Genomic DNA, 18,928 nt, shown 5'->3' with positions numbered 1-18,928 from the left:
TTTTCAAATTCAAGAATTTTTCAAATGGCTATATCTTCTAAACGGTGACATAGAATTTCTTCATTTTTGGACTGATGAAAGATATTGAGTCAGGCTACAACATATAAAAATTTAAAGGAAAACGATAACAGATGTTGGGAGATATAGCCCCTTAAAGTTAGGCAATTTTTGTTTTTGTTTTTAGCGCCTCTTGCGGACGTTTTTGGAACTTGGAATGTTCTAGACAGTTGTAGGGCTTTTCAATACCTTTCATTTGATACCAAGATGGTCAAAATCGGTCAAGCCGTTCTCGAGTTATATCGAAAAAACACTTTTTGCTTTAGGCCGCCATATTTGCTAAACCGCTTGACCGATTTTCAAGTATGATTTGTTGATGAAAACATCTCACTGAGCCTTACAACATACTAAAATTTCAGACCTCTAGCTCTAAGGGAAGTGGTTTACACTATTTCAAAATGGCGGACGGCGGCCATCTTGGATTTTGAAAATACGAAAAAATGAAAATTTACACCCACATTTCTATAGAAAACTTCAAACCGGAAGTCTCTATCTGTTACCGTTCTTGAGCTATAAGGCAAAGTTTGGGCGACCGGCCGGCCGGCCAGCCGGCAGGCCGGCCGGATCAAAAATTTTCCACCACCATTTTTGGAATGTGGGTTGTCTGAAACGTGCTCATACCAAGTTTGAGCCCGATCTGAGGTGGTCAGTTTTTCCGACGATTACAATACTTGGTATGCCACGATTGTGGTATACCAACTAATTCGGAGCACTACGCCGAAACCATTTGGCGGCTGTATTTGAAGTCAATTTTCTTCGCTCCCACGCAATTTTTCCGCTTTTCCTACCACAGGGGGCTTCTTTGAGGCCTCTTGCACCTGTTCCGGGGGTTTTTGGGGTTTTTCGGGGAGTTAATTTGTAAGAAAAGCCGCCGGCAGTTTTCGTTTTTGTCTTTTTACACAATTTTTTTTTGAACTTTTAAAATTTTTGATGCCAATCGACGCGGCGTCACTTCCTGATTGCAAAATATTACTTTCGGTTGGAAAATTCGGCGGTAAACGCGAGAAAATAGCAAAAAACTGTATGTGTGAGGGAGACGGATAGCGGTGAAATGCATTCATCTTATTTCTCTTCTCCAAATAGTGCCCAAAATAGCCAGGTGGCTGGTTTTGGAACTACATTTAGGGCGCGAAATTCAAAAATGAACTTTCCCGGAACGGATTTGTGTTCCCGGAAAGTATCATAAGTGGCTGGACGTTGTGCAGGATGACTGTTAATTGCCTCTGGAAGTTTTTATGGAATCTTAGGAACTTTTTTGTCTACACCCGGCTGATCCTTGATGTCATTTAGGAGTCAAAATCTGCTCATTTATGAAATCTCCTTTGCAGTGCTGGGAAGCATATTTTTTAGACTCAGATTTTGACCCAAAGATGACATCCAGGATCAACCGGGTGTTGTCAAGGAAGTTCCTACGATCCCTTAGAAACTTCCTGATACAATTGACAGCCATCCTGCACTACTTCCAGCCACTTATGACACTTTCCGGGAACACATAAAACCGTTCCGGGTTCAGGGGAGAAAATCCTTTCTTTTAGATAAAAAAGAGATCTTTTATGAAATAATTATTTTTTATATCTTTATTATAATATAAGAATGTAATTTAATCAATTTTCTTAGAGAAACTTTGGATTAGCCACACGGAAAACATTCGACACCATTCCGGCGAGTGTCGTGAAGAGCTCCTCGGAGATGTTGTGTGGCAAAAGGAGTTGCAGTGTGTTGATCTCTGTGCCACCCCATGTTGCTGACTCAATCATGAACCCCTTGGCGCACTTGAAGACCAACTCTGCACGTCTAATAGACCACGGCACTGTCATATCCTCGGACATTTCATGCCGCAGCAGCGCTGGAATGGTCAGCATGGAGATATCATGCCTCGAGGCAGTCTTCAGGATATTCCGTAGGCCTAGTATCACAGGATGACGTGATGTGATCTCCCCGGGGCTGTCTGAGGATTCATCCGAGATCAGGTGAAAGATCACGTGCGTCTGTGAGAGATTGGAGTGTCGCGTAATGAAGAAATCTCCCGGATGGAGTTTCTGACTTGTCTTCTCCGTCGCACCACCTGCAGCTGCATCATTGTGGCTCTTCCTGAGATCCTCCTCGATGCGCTCAATTTGATTTTCAATCTAAATAAAAGAAAAAATGACGTCACTTTTATCGTTTTTTAAACAATTCTTTTCTTTTTCATATAAACATAAATTGTGGATTGAATATCGTCTTTCAATCTTCCCGCAAGCTGTCCCAGGGAGTCAGTTATGCAAAGTCAGCTGCTCAGAGGAGAATCAACAATTCTTCACAGAGGAAAGTTTCTTGTGAACGTGGAATTTGTGATTTTTCCCCCAAATTGAGGTGAATTTTCGTGGAATTTTTAAGGATTATTTTTTATTGTATTTTCCTCCCTAAAAAGTGAGTAAAATTTGCAACATTTTTGCAGCAGTTTTAGCAAAAAAATAAATTGTTTTTGGCTGTGAGAAAAATCATAAAAAAGATTTTTCAATCCTTTCTTTGTTGAAGTGATTCAAGTTATTTATTTACAAGAGATCATGGAGATTTAATTGAATTTTGTTATTTCTTTTAATTTGTTGATAAAAGAGAATTCTTTATAGCATAAAACTCATTCATTTGTGATGAAATTCTGGAAGGAAATATGATCTCTTGTCCAGCAAAAAACTGTCTTAAGAGCTATTTTGTTTATTTATTAAATTAATTGTTCAAAACGTGATTAATTGTGAATGAAATGAGATCAAGAAAGGAAAATGAATTCAATTGAATTTAAGATTTTATCTCAAAAGTTAGTTTCTTACCTGATCAAAATGGAATTCAGTGGACATGTTGGCATTCTTAATGATTTTGGGAAGTGCCTGAACTGATCCGGGTGGTGTGAGCACGACAATCCCACTGAGGGAACTCGAGTAGAGCCCCAAAGCCATGTTGAGTCCGTTGAGACTGAAAAGAAAGAAAAGGAATGAAGAGAAATTATGGGATTTGTATCTTAAGGAGTTTAAGGACATTTTCTTACTTCTCATCCCGATGGAGAGGACTACAGAACTCCGTAACATCCGCACTGAGGATGCGAATGTTGTGCATGTGCTTCAGCTGCGATCCCAGGTGGATTGTGAAGCTCTCCTCCATGGCTAAGTTCTGTGTGACAAACATTGAGGATTTATTCCCAATTGGCGTGGAAGTGACTGGCAGGGAGGTGGGATTGTTGATTAGAGCCTCCCCCACTTGACTCGTCACCCAGTTGCGGTACTCGTGCTTCTGATGCCCTCGTTTTGCCTCCAATTTTGACTCCCATCGCTTCCGGAGGAGATTCTGATTGCTGTAGTGTTGCGACAGGAGGGCATTAATGTCCTCAGATGTTGTTGAAACATCCAACTGCCCCACAGTCTCATCCATCTCTGCTGCTTGCTTCTTATTCAGCTCATCAATCTCCTCGTACATTCGTGTATTGAGTTCTGAAATACTCGCAGCATAGCACTGCTCTTTGGTCAGAATATCCGGCAACAATGGGGAATGTACGAGCTGATGGAAAGCCAGGGCAAAGATCTCCTCATCCGTTGGCCCCACACGTTCAGCAAACTCCAGAACTTCCTCCTTGTACAGTTTATCCATTTCCGTTACGAGCCCCTCGACGTCAACTTGCCCATTCCGTGCCTTATTCAGCAAATCCTCATCCCTGCGATCGTAAAAGTTCTGATTTTCCTTCTCCACGAATGCCTTGAGGGCTGTTTTGAGTTCTGAAACAACACCAAGTTGAGAGTTAAACATCTCTCGGAGGATTAGGTGTGATTTACTGACCAATATCCGCATCCAGGATCTTCATTACGGGATCCATAAGCTCTGCAACCAGTCTGTGAGCTAGTTCAGCACAATCCTCCTTGAAGGGTAGATCCAGCTGGTGTTTGAGGGTCTTTTCCATTCCATCGTAGTTCCTGTAGGTGTACTCAAATGTGGCTGAGGATGTCATCTTCTCCTGACCAGGAATTCCAGAGGTTTTTGGGAATTTCTTCCCACTTTCCCAGAAGAAATCGCCCACCCCAATATTTGACAGCAATGAAATCCCCGCGAGATGGCGTTGAATGTCGACCAACGGAAATTTTTGAACCGCATTCCAAAAAGGTTTCTCAATTTAGAAAGAAAGTGTCATTGAAAATTACTTCATTTTCTTTTATTAAGGGGAAAATCTGTGAAAAAATATCTAAAAGAAAATTCTCTCAGATTTTTCACCCAACATTACCATATACAATTTGGTTAGAAAACAGAAAAAATAATTTTCCTTCCGAGTTAAGGTATCTTTTCATCATGAATTGATAAACCCCCGGTTCTTTTGCCCCTTCCAGCCGAGGATCCCCGAACATTTTTTTCAGCAGAATTTTGAACGCAAAAGAACTTAATTTTTTGCTCTTCGAGATTTTCTTCAATTTTCGTTGTTTTTCTAGGTATTTGTGCAATGATTTTTTGTTTGTGACTTCTCTGCAAGTTCACGAATTAGTTAGTGAGTGACTAAAGGTGAAAAAACCCTCCTAAATTGGCATTTTATGTAAATTATGAGTCGGTAAGAAGAGCACAGAAGAGATTTTTACGTTGTTCCCCGTTATTTTTTTGCAGATACAGCAAGCTGCGATTTTCCGGTTTAATTTTGCTTTGATTGGCAAACCAGAGGAATTGCAAAAATCAAGGTTTGTTGGCTTCAATGTTTTTTGAGATTTGCTTCTCTGGGAAATTGCGAAAATCTCTGTTTTTCTTGAGATTTTTTTTTGGGGAAAAATATTCCGGGTTCCTTTGAAAAGTTCCCAAATTATCCTTCACTTTTCGCCGTGTTAGAATTTTCATCGCCTACTGAGCTTTTGTAGGGATAGCCTAATAGCCCAGACAGGGATCGAGGGCAGTTTTTTCACAGATCCTTCGCCGCATTTCTTTGTCAACTTCTGTAGTGATAAGACCACCTTCTAGTGATTGTATTCCGTGTGAATTTTCAAAGAAACTCTCCTTATGTTTCTCCCAAAAGAGATTATGATGGATCGGGAGGCCAGTGATAGCGAAGGGGAAGGAGTGGAGCTGGAAATGTGGTGCTACACAGATCCCAAGGGGAAACCACGGGGCCCCTTTCCCTGCTCCAAAATGCTTCGCTGGCGTGCCTTCTTCTATCGCAGCACCGTCGTTTGGCGCTACGGATCCAAGAGGCAGATCACCTTCGAAGATTTTCTGCGCATTCACAAAATCCACCCACTGTGGACGTACTTCGATGAGGAGAATGAACCCCTCATTGAGACCAAAGAGACTGACAGTGACGGTGGGGGATCAGACAGTGAGGGAGGAACTGAGGCTGCGGCCAGGAGAAAGTTGAATTTCGAGGCAAATATAAATTCCGACGGGAGGGACAATACAGATGAGGATTCGGAGGGAAATGGAGAGAAGATTCGAGGTGAGGAGTGTGAAGAAATTAAGTGGAATCAAGCGAAGATTTCCAGTCCTAAGACGATCTCATCCAAAGAATCAGACGATAGTTCCCGTGGGAGTTCTTTGTGTGATCAAGATGAGGAAAGTTCAGCAGATTCTGAGGAATATCAGGTTAGTTTTCTTTTAGCATTTTCTCTGGTTCTTTCCTGTTTTATAAGTTAGAATTTAGTTAGAAGTGTTAGAATGTCGTTCTTTGTGTCCTTGTTCAGAAAGTTCTAAAATATTCTTGAGTGGTTTGAACGTAAATTCCAGGAAATTCTAAACAAATACTAAGAGTGCTCCATCTTGAAAAAAAAAGAAGAAATTGATTGCAATATTGGTCGCCATTTTGTTTAACTTTAACCTAACTTTACAGGCTTGTTGATGTTTATTTTTCTCAGAATTTCTTTTTACTTTCACGTTTTGAAATGAAATTCTTATTCTAACAAAGTTCTTACATGTTTTAAAGTTTATTTATTCAATCAATCTTGTAAATTCTTTGTGAAAAAATCCTTTTAGAAGCGAAAATGATTACATTTTTATTTAAATCTTAATTTTAAGGTTAGAAAGCTATAATTAATCCAGACGCAAAGCCCTTGTTTTGAAAATGAGGCGTATGATAACTTTCTTTTCAATTTCAGGAACTTCAAAATGCAGATGAAGTAAAAAAATTAAACAAATCTTTTGGCTTGGTGGACATAGATGTGGATGTAAAGATCACGGATAATCTTCCGGATCGCTACGAAAAGTGTGCTGAAGTGGGGAAGATTAATCCATCGAATCCATTGGAATTCAAACCCTATCCGAAAGAGAATAAAGCTTCTCCGGTTGCTTCACGAATGTCGGGGAAGGAGAACGTTGAGCCAATTGAGGAAATTCAGCGACCACAGATGTATCCTCAGGGAGCTGGTAGGGGCTACACACAGATACCGCAGAATTGGAATTTCCGTCAAATGGGAAGTCCTCAGCCCTATACGCCAGTTGAGGCTCCTATAAACTACTACAGAGCCGTTCCACCACCATTACCTATCTACATGACAAATCCACCACCTGTTGCTTGGCCGATGAGATCAATGGAAGGACCCCAGATGGTGGCAAGTAGCGCCCCTGTACATGTTCCTCCTACATTCTACTACGCCTCTCAGGGACAACCTATTCAGCCGCATATGAACACACGTGCTCTGACCTACACCTCAAATACTACACCACACTACCCACAACAGAATATCCAGCAGCAGCCCTATCCACCAACGAATCAGTACTACGCGCAGAACTTTCGACAGAATCAGCAGCAACAGAACTATCAGCAACAGAACTATCAGCAACAGAATTATCAGCTGCAGAACTACCAGCAAAACTACCAGCCTGGTGCTGTGCAGGAATTGCATCAGATGTACAAGCAGAGTAGTGGTGGCGGCAATGAAAAGGGCATGGGGGTATTCTGTGAGAATCTCATTCAAAAGTACATCAATATCACGGGGAATAAAATGCAGGAGCTCTATCAGGAGAATGAGAAGCTGAAGATGCACAATCAGGAGCTGCAGCAGAAGAAACCTCAAAGTATTCCGGTGAGTGTCATTCACATTAATGATTTTATTAAATATTCAGAAATTTTCCATTTAGGTAAGGTTTTTAAGAAGGATATGAATTTATTTTCACAAAGGTTCAGAGTCCATTAGGGGCAGGTAAAAAAGGTTATTTAAAATCTTAATCTTACATAATTTGTGTCCTTAATGACGGGATTCGTAGGAAAAGTTTACTGTTCATTGTAATTTAGAAAAGGAGTTTATTTGTTTTAGAAATATTTTAGAATATTTTTTTTGTAGGTTAAATTAGAAAAAGGAATTTAGGGAAAATTCTGAAAGAATTCTTGGAAGTTATCTCTTGAAAATTCTTATTTTTCAAGAGCTTTTGGTTCTTTCAATTCTTCTTTCAATTCATTTTTTATTAAAAGGAGTTTATTCACTGTTGTATGGAAAAATTCATCATTTGGGGAGCAACCTGAGCACAGTTAATCTTGTAAAATATAAAGAAAGAACAAAAAATTACTGAATAGACTTATTTCTAATTCTCTATTCGAATCAGCTTGGAAAATCTTGCAAAACTTTGCTCAAAAATAAGAAGAATGACGTCACTTTTGCAGTTGTATCTCTTCCAATGCATGAAGCATTCTTCCTGATGTTTCGTTGATGTTTCTTTTTGTTATTTTTGTGCTTCATGTGGGACAAAGAGAAGCACAAAAGTGACGTCATTCTTCACAAACAAATCTTTTGAGACTTTTTTACAACTGATTCCAATAAAAAAATAAAAAGTTTCTTTGAGGATTTTTTATTCATTTTTGATTCTCTATAAGATTAACAATTTTTCAAATGTTCCTCAAATAAGGAGTTTTTTCCATACATCAGTGACTAAAATCCTTTTTTTCTCTAAAAATTCTTGAAAACAAAGCGAATATTAAATTAGTTTAAATTCTATCAGAAAATACTTAACAAATGCACCAAAATAATTTGCTTTTAGCTTAATTTTATCTGAAACTTCGCACTAATAAAGCCAACAAAATGTAATTTAAAGTTATGGAAAAGCTGGAAAAGCTGTGTGAATGGGAAATTAATTTCGTAGAAAATGCTGTTAAAGTGAAATATTCATTTATAATTTGCAATTGTTGTTGCAAATAAATCCTCTTTCGTGTAAATTTAATTACATAAAAGAGCTTTCATTTTATATAAATTTCAAATCAAATTGCAATATATTTTAGCCCAGAGAGAGGAGGTGCGCGTACAAATAATACAAAACTCAAAACTCTCATCATTGGGAAATCATCATTAAATAAATTAAATTAATTTTGTTTCCATGAGTATATATCCTTGTATTTATCTTATCGTGAAATCTCAAAACCAGAGAAATATCATTCAGATCTTTCTCTCAATGTTAAGGCTTTATTTATAAATCTTCCTTCTCATGATGCTAAATGGAAATCCATTGATGGAAATTTTATAGTACAAAGAAAGGAGCTTCATCACAGTTTATCAATAGACTGAAAGAATTTCTTATTCCTATACCTATCTTTGGTTTTTCTTTTGGATATTTAATTCAAAAGTCCTTAATGGGAAATGTTTTCCCAGCGCATTTTCTAATTGAATTGAGTTTTAGAATTTTAATTTTCCGTAATGAGGAAATTTTTTCCATTTAATTTAACTTTTATCCTTAAATTAGTTGGTGTTCCACTTCGTGGCCAACACCAAGTATTGTAATCGTCGGAAAAACCGACCACCTCAGATCGGGCTCAAACTTGGTATGAGCACGTTTTAGACATCCCACATTTCGAAAATGGTGGTGGAAAATTTTTGATCCGGCCGGCCTGCCGTCCTGCCGTCCTGCCGGCCTGCCGTCCGGGACTCTAAACTTTGCCTTATAGCTCGAGAACAGTAACAGTGAGAGACTTCGGGTTTGAAGCTTTCTATAGAAATGTGGGTGTAAAATTTCATTTTTTCGCATTTTCAAAATCCAAGATGGCCGCCGTCCGCCATTTTGAAACACCATCAACCAGTTCCCTTATAGCTAGATGTCTGAAATTTTTGTATGATGTAGAGCTCAGTGAGACGTTTTCATCAACAATTCATACTTGAAAATCGGTCAAGCGGTTTAGCAAATATGGCGGCCTAAAGCAAAAAGTGTTTTTTCGATATAACTCGAGAACGGCTTGACCGATTTTGACCATCTTGGTATCAAATGAAAGATACTGAAAAGCCCTACAAATGTCTAGAACATTTCAAGTTCCAAAAATATCCGCAAGAGGCGCTAAAATCAAAAACAAAAATTTCCTAACTTTAAGGGGCAATATCTCCGAATCCCGATCATCGATTTCCTCTAAATTTTGATATGTTGTAGCCTGACTCAATATCTGTCACCAGTCCAAAAATGAAGAAAATCTATGTCGCCGTTTAGAAGATATGACCATTTGAAAAATTCTTGAATTTGTATAGTTCTAAGAGCCATATCTTCTGCACTGCTTGACCGATTTTGCTAATCTTGGTATCAAATTAAAGGTTTTGCAAAACTCTACAACTTTCTAGAACATCAGAAATCTCTAAAACCATTCCTTCAGGACAAAAAAGGCCAAAAAGTGTTTTGGTAAAACAAAATGCCGCCATTTTGTGTTCTGGAGGTGACCTTGAAAATTATTGAAATTTATGTCAATTTTTAGCCTGTGTTAATACCTTTCCAAAACTAGTCAATAAATTTCTGTAGGTTTTACAGAACCAGAGATATAACCATTTTTATCCATCATATTGTCGAATTTTACAAAAAAAATCTTTGTCTACTAATTCTGCTCACAAATCGCATTACAACGCATAAACAAACTTCTACACGTTGTGGGACACCAACTCTTATAACTGGACGCGTTATGATTGACTTTCTCTATTAAATGGGGGTTTTTATGAAGAACATTTCATCCGTTAATGTGAGAAATAGAGATGAGAAAATGAATCAGAAGATATAGATAATGTTAATCTTGAAAGAAAATCCACATTGTTGATGATTCTGCTGAAATATATTGCAAAGCATTTTGCATGTCTGTTCTCATAAAACATGCATTTGCTCGGTTTTTCCCGTCTGCAACTTTTGGGTACCTCTGTCGGTGGAATTTGTACAAAAAGCAGATGAGGATTTTTGGGAGAAAATTGCATGCAAAATCTTCCATCTTTTGCATTTGAAATGGGTGGGAAAACCCCGGGAGAAAGGGAATTATTCTATGGAGGAGGTAAGCCGAAATACCCACATCCTCCTCTTGAGGCAACACACACACATGCATTTAACACAAACCTGGAGGAAGAAGAAGGGTCATAAAATGAAGAAAATTGCTTTATGAGACTCTACGGAGCGAGCTTGTAAATCATTCTCTGAACAACATGAGAAGCCCTTAAGCAATTAAAGGTATTTGAGAATGGTCTGAAAATGTGTTGAAAGGTATAATCTTGCAGCAAAAAGGTTCTCCTTCGGCATCGTCGGCGCCTTTTTTGAGGTCCTTAAAGAGGTGTGCAATTTTGCATCAATTCACACCCGAAAGGAACCCCTAAAGAGACCCAAAATGGATTATAATTAGGAATTTTTTTAGTTTAAAGGTAGACACAGCAATTGCAAAGGGATTGGGAATTTCCTGCATGTCCTTCTGTGGAATTTCAAGAAAATTAAACATTTCTTTTTCAATTAGAGTTTTATTTCTCTTTGAAATAATTTCATTTCGAAAGAAAAAATGTACTGGTAAGCTGACCAAGCTTACGGGAGCTGTGTTTCTTTCAGTGTACCAATTTTGTGAGAGCAAATTAGAACGCGAATTTATTTAATTACGCGCAAAGTCGGGAAAAGTTGAAAAGTCATACCCTAAGAAATCTTTAGAAGGCTATATCTCGGGAATGGCTCCATAGATTTTCGAGTTTGAGCTATCGTTGGAAAGGTCTTAACCTCAACTATAATATATAAAAATATGAAGTAAATCGATAATGGCATTTTCGAAATATTCGAGTTCGAAATTTTCGAAAACTTTGTTTTTGACTTTAGCGCCTCTCGCGGTCATTTCTCGAACTTGCAATGTTCTAGACATTTGTAGGGTTTCACGAAATCTTTCATTTGCGCTTGAGTTGATCAAGATCGGACTTGTAGAACCCGAGATATGACATGCCAACTTTGGAAGGCTATATCTCGAGAACGGATCCATAGATTTTCTTCATTTTTGGCATGAAGCTAGATAATATGGTCAGCTACAACATATCAAAAAATGAAAAAAATTTATGTCGCCGTTTTCGAGATATTCATCGAAAACTCATCGAAAATTTTGTTTTTGATTTTTGGCCCCCTAGCGGTCACTTTTGAAACTTCGGATGTTTTAGAGAGTTGTAGGGTTTGTTGAGAGCTTTCATTTGAGCCCGGGTTGATCAAAATCGGTCAAGCCGTTTTCGAGTTATGGTCGATTTTTGATGAAAAATTGTGGCGGCCATATTGACTAAACGGCTTGACCGATTTTCGAAAATGAGGTATCGTTGGAAAGGTATTGATGGCCCCTACAACATATCTAAATTTCAGACCTCTAGCTATAATAGCGGCTGAGATATAGTGAAAACAAAATTTTGAGGTTATTCAAAATGGCGGACGGGGGGGTGGGGGGTAAAATTTGACATCATAGTTGAACGACTTCCAGTCGATATTTAAACTTTGCCGTTTACCGCAAGTCTCTATCTATAACCGTTCTCTCGCAATTCAGTCATAAACCACGGCCGGACGGACGGCCGGAAAAAAAAATTTTTGGCGCATACGTTTTTTGGAATGTGGGGACCCTAATTCGTGCTCATCCCAAGTTTGAGCCCGATCTGACGACTTTCGATTTTGCTCGGTACACAAAAGCTGTGTCTGAAAGAAACACAGCTAAAACTTGTAGTCTGTGACTATAATTAAAATTCTTCCCTTGCACTTCTTAATGAATATAAAATTAAATTTCCATTTTAAATACAAATTCCTTTCCTTTTCTCACGCCTGACAATGCAAAAGAAAGAAAGGATGAGAAAATGGAAATTTTCGTGACTTTTTGAACTTTTTTAAAAGCTTTTCTCATCTTGCAATTTGAACTGCGAGAGAGAATGCTATTGAGAAAAAGTTTCGAGGACTTTTCGAGCATTTAAATAAAATTCAAGAAGTGAATCTATTGGAAAATGTGTAGGAATCATTACGTGGTGTTCTGTGCACTTTTCCTTCTTTGGAGGTTTTTTTTGTTGAATAAATTGAAAGATGAGGAAAATATTGACGGATGAGATAATAGCGGGTGGTATTGAGAGGGGTTTGGTGAATGCAAGAGTATTATGTTAATTAAGTAAATTTTCCAAGGAAGATTCTAAAGAGAATGGAGGGAATTTGAAGATGAGAGAAGCTTTTAAAATTGCCCAGAAGATTTATCAAAATTCCTTCCAACATCTCTTCCCGTGCAGGTTAATAACGAGATATCCTTTGCAAAAATGGTGTCAATGGACAACAAAGGCAATGACGAGAATGGAGACAAGAAGGGCGAGATAAAGAGTTTCTGGGACAATGTGCCAACGCCAAAGCCCACGTCGGTGCCATACAAGAAGGGTAAGGGTTTCATTGAGAAGGTGGAAAAGGGTGGCAATAAATATCCATCGGGCTACGTTGGTGATGGGATGAAGAAGAAAAAGATCCAGGCAATAGAAAAGGAAGGAGTTGAGGGATTTATCGAGTGGTGCTTGGAAACTCTAAATTATATCTCGGAAAATAAACTAAACGGTAAGAAAACACTTTTAAAAATTCGTCAAAAGCTCAATTTGTATATCAAAAATGATGATTTTTACGTAAATTTTCAGTTGAAGGTCTTCGAGTTGTACTCCAAGAGCTAGAAACTATAGCCTGTGTTGAGAGATACATCAAAATGTGGCTTGGTAGGTAGACAAACAAACATTTTTTTCACAGGACCTTCCCCCACGCGCCTGCGGGTAATTAAAAATAATCATGTACACGCTTTCTCCATTGCAGATGACTTTAATCCAAAAATGTGGGTTCTATTTAATGAAAAGCTAAAGAAGTTCCGGAAAGAGGGGATGTCAGATGAATTAAATTCACCTGCTCGTGCTAATCCCTATGACATAGAGCGACAAAAACAGAAGGTAAATTTTGTTCAATTTTTTTTCTCTTCTAACATCACATTTATCTTTCTTTTTTTTTGTGCCTTTTGCGGTTTGTGTATTTCTTGTTTTTTTTTTTTCATTCAACTTGATGATATTTTCTCAGTGGGACTGACTGCTTGTTGTACAAAGGAAATGCACAACAAACTATTTCATTTGAAAGCTTTTTAAAAAAATATATACAACATAAAAAATATAGATAAACTGATGGAGTTTGAAAAGAAAGTTTTGAAGAGTTACTTTTATGAGAAAAACATTTCTAGGGAATTTTTTATTGCGTCAAAAGTTATGAAATATCCGATTTTTATGGAGGAAATTTTATTTGAATGATGAATCGAAGATTTGTTTTTAATTTCATAAAAATATTAGGTACAGGGACGTAGCCAGGAATTTTTTTCAAGAGCTTAGAAACATTTTTTAAATTTTCTTCTTCTTTTCATACATCAAACATTTCATTTTTTAAGGTTTGTTATTCCTTTTCTAACGTTTAAAATACAAAGTTTTATAGTTTCCTAACTATTGACGTTTAAATACATATATTTGGGTCTGGCGTTTAATTTGTCATTTGAAGTTTTATTTAATGTTTGACGTGTAATTTAATTTTTAACTTTAATTAAATATTTGAATACAATTTAACTTTTGATGTTTAACGTTCAATTTAATGTTTGGCGTTTGATGTATTTTTTTTGACGTTTAACGTTCAATTTATTTTTGAGTTTGAATTAAATGTTTGACGTTTAATTTAAAATAACTTTTGCGGTTTATTTATCCATTGACATTTAATTTAACGTTTGACCCGTTTGACATTTAATTTAACGTTTGCATTTAATTTAACTTTTGACGTTTATTTAATCATTTAACTTTCTATTTCTCATTTGACATTTTAATTTTTGACATTTAACGTTAAGTTTTATGTTTGACTTTAAATGTTTGACGTTTAATTTTATATTTGGCTTTTGACGTTTTATTTATCCTTTGACATTTTATTTATTTTATTGACGTTCAATTAATCGTTTGACGTTCCGTTTAACATTTATTTGACGTTCTTTTTATTGTTTGATATTTAATTTAACACACTGACGACGGGTAAAATACTTCTCAAAGGTTTTTTACGCGACATGTAACAATTAGTCACTGGCGTCCAGAAATGTTACCCGGTGGGACCATAGTGTGCTTATGTTCTTCGCACGTTATCAGAAAATATTTATTTGACACAATATTCAGTTATGTGAAACACAATTTTTTTTTAATATAAAATTATCGCAAACAAAACAATAAAAAAAGAATAATATTCAAATTAAAATACAATTTAAATTTCAAAAATTTTTCCTTAAGATTTCACTAACTGTTATATGTTGAACATCAAATTCTAGCTCACAGAACAGTCAGGAGAATAGTTGATGATGGTATGATATTGGTGAAGAGAATTTTTTGGACATATGTATGTATTTGTCATTTTTTTCTGATTCCAACATAACCGCACTTTTATATTTACGTGGGAAAAAAAGTCAGATTTATGGGATAATGTGAATTTTCAGCTAGAACATTATTTTATAGCCTAAAGGGAAACTTCTGAAAGCTTTTCTTTGCTAATTTATTCCATTATTCTCACTTTTTTCGGGCACCAGAATAAAAATTAGGTTATGTTGAAACGAGAAAATATGCCAGATATGTCAAAAAAAATGCTTCGCCATCCGTTCCGAACCATTCTGAGAATTTTCTAGCACTTACATTATTTTATATTAATAATAAATGGTAATGATAACGTGAACGAGCAGGTTGATTTTTTTGTTCTAAAAATTCTGAAAACTTCATAATACATGTATTTAGCTAAAATCTTCTCTGTGACAGAGCAATTAAAAAAAACTAGAATATTCCAAATATCCTACTTATTTCTTGTTTTTTTTTAAGTTTTGAAAATTTTATTTCCCCTGGCATGATATTTTTCATATTTTTTCTTTATTGGATAATAATATCTAATAAGAATGTTCTATTCGTTCTATTGTCAATATCAAGATTAATAGAATAGAATATTCTAGATATTCCATTTTCTTGTCACTATCAATCTCAAATCATTTCAAATTGATTCCAAATCATTTCAGAAATTTAATAAATAAAAATTTATTAATCATATATGAACACCTTACGAGTCAGGAATCAAAATTTGTTGAAAAAATGTTGGAGAAGTTTTCCTACCGGGTAAATGTCAAACGCAAAAAGAGTGGCAAATTGTTACAGCGTACAGAATTGAGAACTGTCAGTGGACGCCGATGTGCGTCAAGCCGTCCTGGATGTGTTAACGTATGACTTTTCTATTATATTTGAACAAAAATCGGTTATTTCATCTATAAAAGCTTAACATGTGTATATGTATATTGAATTTCCTGCAAAGGGATGGTCCTATTTAATTTAAATGTTATACTCTACGTAAAATGAAAACCATATTCTTCGTGCCTATGAATACAAATTCCATGGATACAATAGAAGGGCATGGGGTTATGGATCACAGTGGGATCACCATGTAATCCAATCACTTAACATTCGGTATCCATTATTGGATTTTGTTGTGTAGTATCTCTCTTGTGGAGAAGAGATGATAAGAAATTTATAGTTTGATGTTTGTCCGTGATTTGAGGGGGAAATGTTTCAAATTTATTCAAACCAACTAAAACTATATATCTATCTTACCTAAATGTAATGTGAATACTTAATTGGATTGCTTCACAGAAATCACAAACATGCCCTTCATCACCACAACCTTGTATTACCTCACAAAAGCTTTTAGAATCTCAAACTTATCTTTCAGCGTTTTGTTGTGTCTTTGCAGGAAAAGATGCAGAAGAAAGCTGAACTCTTTGGGCAAAATGTGGATCTCAATACGATGAATATCAACAGACATTTAACGAAAATTCAACAATTCGGTGGAAAGAAGGTAGGCGCTACAGCAAAGATAGAGAAATGAATAATTTTTCCATAAGAAGAAGCGGGAGCTTTTTTTTTCTAAAACAAGATGAAATTTTCACATTCTGACCATTTTCTAATTATAATGCGCAATCATTTGCTTTTACTTAACTTACTCGTTCAGTTCTTAATTCATTTAATTTTTTTTTGCCAAAATAAATACCTTCATGAAGTATTCGCTTAAAACATACCAAACATAACGAAATATTCTCATAAAATAATAAGATGTATTAAATAATACTTTTAAATATGAAATGTATTTTCAGCTCTTGAATTTATGTTCAATCTCTGAAATAATATGATTTTATTAGTTTAAAATATTAAATATATATATAATTCTGTTTGAAAAGCTTAATCTTTTATTTAACAATACAAGAGATTTGAACTCTTGTCGAAACATTCAACATATCCCTTTCCCCTTTGAATTTTTGGGGGGTTTACGCCATATAGGTTAATTAATTCAATCTAAAATCCCCACATCTATGTAGTGGATTTGAGCTTCTGGTGGAAAGTGGATTATGTGAGTTTTGAGAGCTGGAATATGGGCATAAAGTTTGCAATTTCGTTAGTGTTGCAGCATACAGCTGAAATGCGGAAAACCACAAGATAAGCGCTTTTTACTCTAATTGAATTGATTGGATTTTGATACTTGATCTCTTATTGTGCATTCATGATGGGCCTTTTATGTGTGTTTTATTGCTAATAGAGATGGTGTTGGTATTATATTTTGCACGAATCCGTGGAATTTGTGGGGATTTTAAATGAAATATTTAGAATCAAAGCTTGGATTAAATCAGGGAATTTATGGGATGAACATTGGGGGTTTTCATGGGTATTTTTTAATGATGCTAGCTTTATATTTTTAATTAATTTGAAAAGCTCAATAGCTTTAGTGATTAGGAATTAGTTGGAAAATGAAATATTAGGGGAATGCATGGCTGGGAAAGAAGTAAAAAAGTTTTTCTACCCAATCGGGAATCGAACCCACGTCATTCGAGTTAAGAAGTCAGAGAGCTAACCGATTGACCTATCTAGCTCTCAAAATGAATTTTAATTTGATTAAAAATTGGTTATAAGGATTTTAATCGTTTTATTTATAAAATATTTTAAAATAAAAGAAATGAAATAAATTTCAATAATATCGATTTTATTTTATCAAAAAAACTAGGTCGTTTAGTTCACCGCTTTTCCGCGACTAAGTGCTGTAAATTCAACGCACTAAACCTCAACACTTTATGGTCACTAAATCATTATTTACACTGAGGGACACGTTGAGCTTTTAAAGCTTTCTCTGTAATTCAAGTAGTTAAATGCCATTCTAGCTGGCAATTTATTTTGCAACATTGTGTTGGAAAGCGCGTGAACAATAAATAATAAATTGTGAAAAATTGTGTTGGAAAAGCGTTAATAAATTATTTTATACCGTGTTACATATCCTGGCTTGTATTAGGGGCTTTTTTAATCTCTTTTTTGAGCTTTTATTAAATATTTAATGAAATATTCTTTTGTGAGCTTCTCATTTCAATTCTGATTTCTTTTTAATTCAAAGAAATTCACATTTTGAATGAGTTTGGGATGAATTGAAGAATATTTTGGAGCGCATGTCTCTGTTAATCAATGTCTTACTGACAAATTAACGCGCCCGGAAAATATGGCTTGAGCATTTTTTTTTTTTTTGAGAAAAATCTCCTCATATTCGTCATATTTGTACATGAAGTTATTCATGGAAATATGCCAAGTTGAAATAATATATTTTGAGCAAGAGTGATGTTTAATTTAATTTTCTGCGCGAATTTGTTGTATAACTGTGTGCATGTTTTAAAATTGAATATTCATGAATGTTGTGTGTATGTATGTAATGGCAAAGAGTGGCAGAAAGTCATATTTATTCCCTTCCGGTGATTTAAAACAATGTTATATGAATTTTACCTTGATGATGTTAAGTAAATGAATCCTTATGATGACTTAAAATTCGGTCCCGGAACGGAGCTTTTGCTTATTGTTTCCCGAAAATCTCACAACAATACTTTGACATTGTAGAAACACGGTGCGGGGGTGTTTGAATAAGGGATGAAATATTAGTCTCATGAGTCCGTTTTTGTCATTTTCCCAACCCCTCCACCCGCCGCCGTGACAACACTCAAAAGTGGTTGATGAAATGCCACGCATAAACCCCATGAGGATTTTTGCAGTTAACATTGAATATTCACTGCGTATGTTTCCCTTTTTTTGCTCCCTCTTTAACAAGACCAGGCGCGGATCCAAGGGGGGGGGTTTGGGGGTCAGAACCCCCCCCGAACTGAAATCAAATGCCTCTTGTGAGGGAAAACTAGAACGCTGTTATAGTAGGCTATAATATATAAAAAATTAAGCAAATCGATAATGGCGTTTTTGAGATATTTATCGAAAACTCTTCGAAATTTTTGTTTTTGATTTTTGGCCCTCTAGCGGTCACTTTTATAACTTCGAGTGTTTTAGATAGTTGTAGGGTTTGTTGAGAGTTTTCATTTGACCTCAGGTTGATCGAAATCGGTCAAGCCGTTTTCGAGTTATGGTCGATTTTCGATGAAAAATTGTTGCGGTCATATTGACTAAACGGCTTGACCGATTTTCGAAAATGAGGTATCGTTGGAAAGGCTTTGATGGCCCCTACAACATATAAAAATTTCAGATTTTTAGCTATTACAGGGGCAAAGATATAGCGAAAACATCTGGCGAATCTCGATTTTGCTCGGTGCACAAAAGCTGTGTCTGAAAGAAACACAGCTAAAACATCGATT

At 36.0% G+C, this 18,928-nt stretch overlaps 2 protein-coding genes across 4 annotated transcripts; one reads left to right on the top strand and one right to left on the bottom strand.

The window, feature by feature from the left end:
• Positions 1–1,606: 1,606 nt before the first annotated feature.
• Positions 1,607–4,121, bottom strand: LOC129787198 (protein C12orf4 homolog). The gene is made up of 4 exons (XM_055822577.1): positions 3,862–4,121; positions 3,080–3,800; positions 2,865–3,006; positions 1,607–2,186 (listed from the first exon to the last, which is right to left on the bottom strand). Exons 1-4 carry the CDS (start codon positions 4,028–4,030, stop codon positions 1,671–1,673), a joined length of 1,548 nt encoding a protein of 515 aa, XP_055678552.1. The 5' UTR covers positions 4,031–4,121; the 3' UTR covers positions 1,607–1,670.
• Positions 4,122–4,418: 297 nt separating this feature from the next.
• On the top strand, positions 4,419–16,497 carry LOC129787190 (uncharacterized). 3 transcript variants are annotated; one of them, XM_055822563.1, is made up of 8 exons: positions 4,419–4,572; positions 4,672–4,742; positions 5,072–5,634; positions 6,144–7,070; positions 12,480–12,792; positions 12,870–12,944; positions 13,039–13,169; positions 16,015–16,497. In XM_055822563.1, the coding sequence occupies exons 3-8, from the start codon at positions 5,077–5,079 to the stop codon at positions 16,147–16,149; spliced, it is 2,139 nt and encodes a 712-aa protein (XP_055678538.1). In that variant the 5' UTR covers positions 4,419–4,572; positions 4,672–4,742; positions 5,072–5,076; the 3' UTR covers positions 16,150–16,497. The 3 variants fall into 3 exon arrangements, with proteins under 3 accessions (XP_055678538.1, XP_055678539.1, XP_055678536.1); XM_055822564.1 differs by having other exon boundaries at positions 4,419–4,594; XM_055822561.1 differs by having other exon boundaries at positions 4,419–4,603.
• Positions 16,498–18,928: the final 2,431 nt, after the last annotated feature.

The sequence above is a fragment of the Lutzomyia longipalpis genome, chromosome 1, assembly GCF_024334085.1.
Source record: "Lutzomyia longipalpis isolate SR_M1_2022 chromosome 1, ASM2433408v1".
NCBI lineage: Eukaryota > Metazoa > Arthropoda > Insecta > Diptera > Psychodidae > Lutzomyia > Lutzomyia longipalpis.
Note: the sequence above shows the minus strand (reverse complement) of the source record. Positions and strands in the feature narration are given on the sequence as shown.

Coding starts and splice junctions, on each gene's coding strand:
- LOC129787190 (XM_055822563.1), top strand. CDS start 5,077: ATGATGGATCGGGAGGCCAGTGATAGCGAAGGGGAAGGAGTGGAGCTG. Junction 7,071..12,479: donor AGAAACCTCAAAGTATTCCG/GTGAGTGTCATT, acceptor CTTCCCGTGCAG/GTTAATAACGAGATATCCTT. Junction 13,170..16,014: donor TAGAGCGACAAAAACAGAAG/GTAAATTTTGTT, acceptor GTGTCTTTGCAG/GAAAAGATGCAGAAGAAAGC.
- LOC129787198 (XM_055822577.1), bottom strand. CDS start 4,030: ATGACATCCTCAGCCACATTTGAGTACACCTACAGGAACTACGATGGA. Junction 3,801..3,861: donor GATCCTGGATGCGGATATTG/GTCAGTAAATCA, acceptor GTGTTGTTTCAG/AACTCAAAACAGCCCTCAAG. Junction 2,187..2,864: donor CTGAATTCCATTTTGATCAG/GTAAGAAACTAA, acceptor TCTTTTATTTAG/ATTGAAAATCAAATTGAGCG.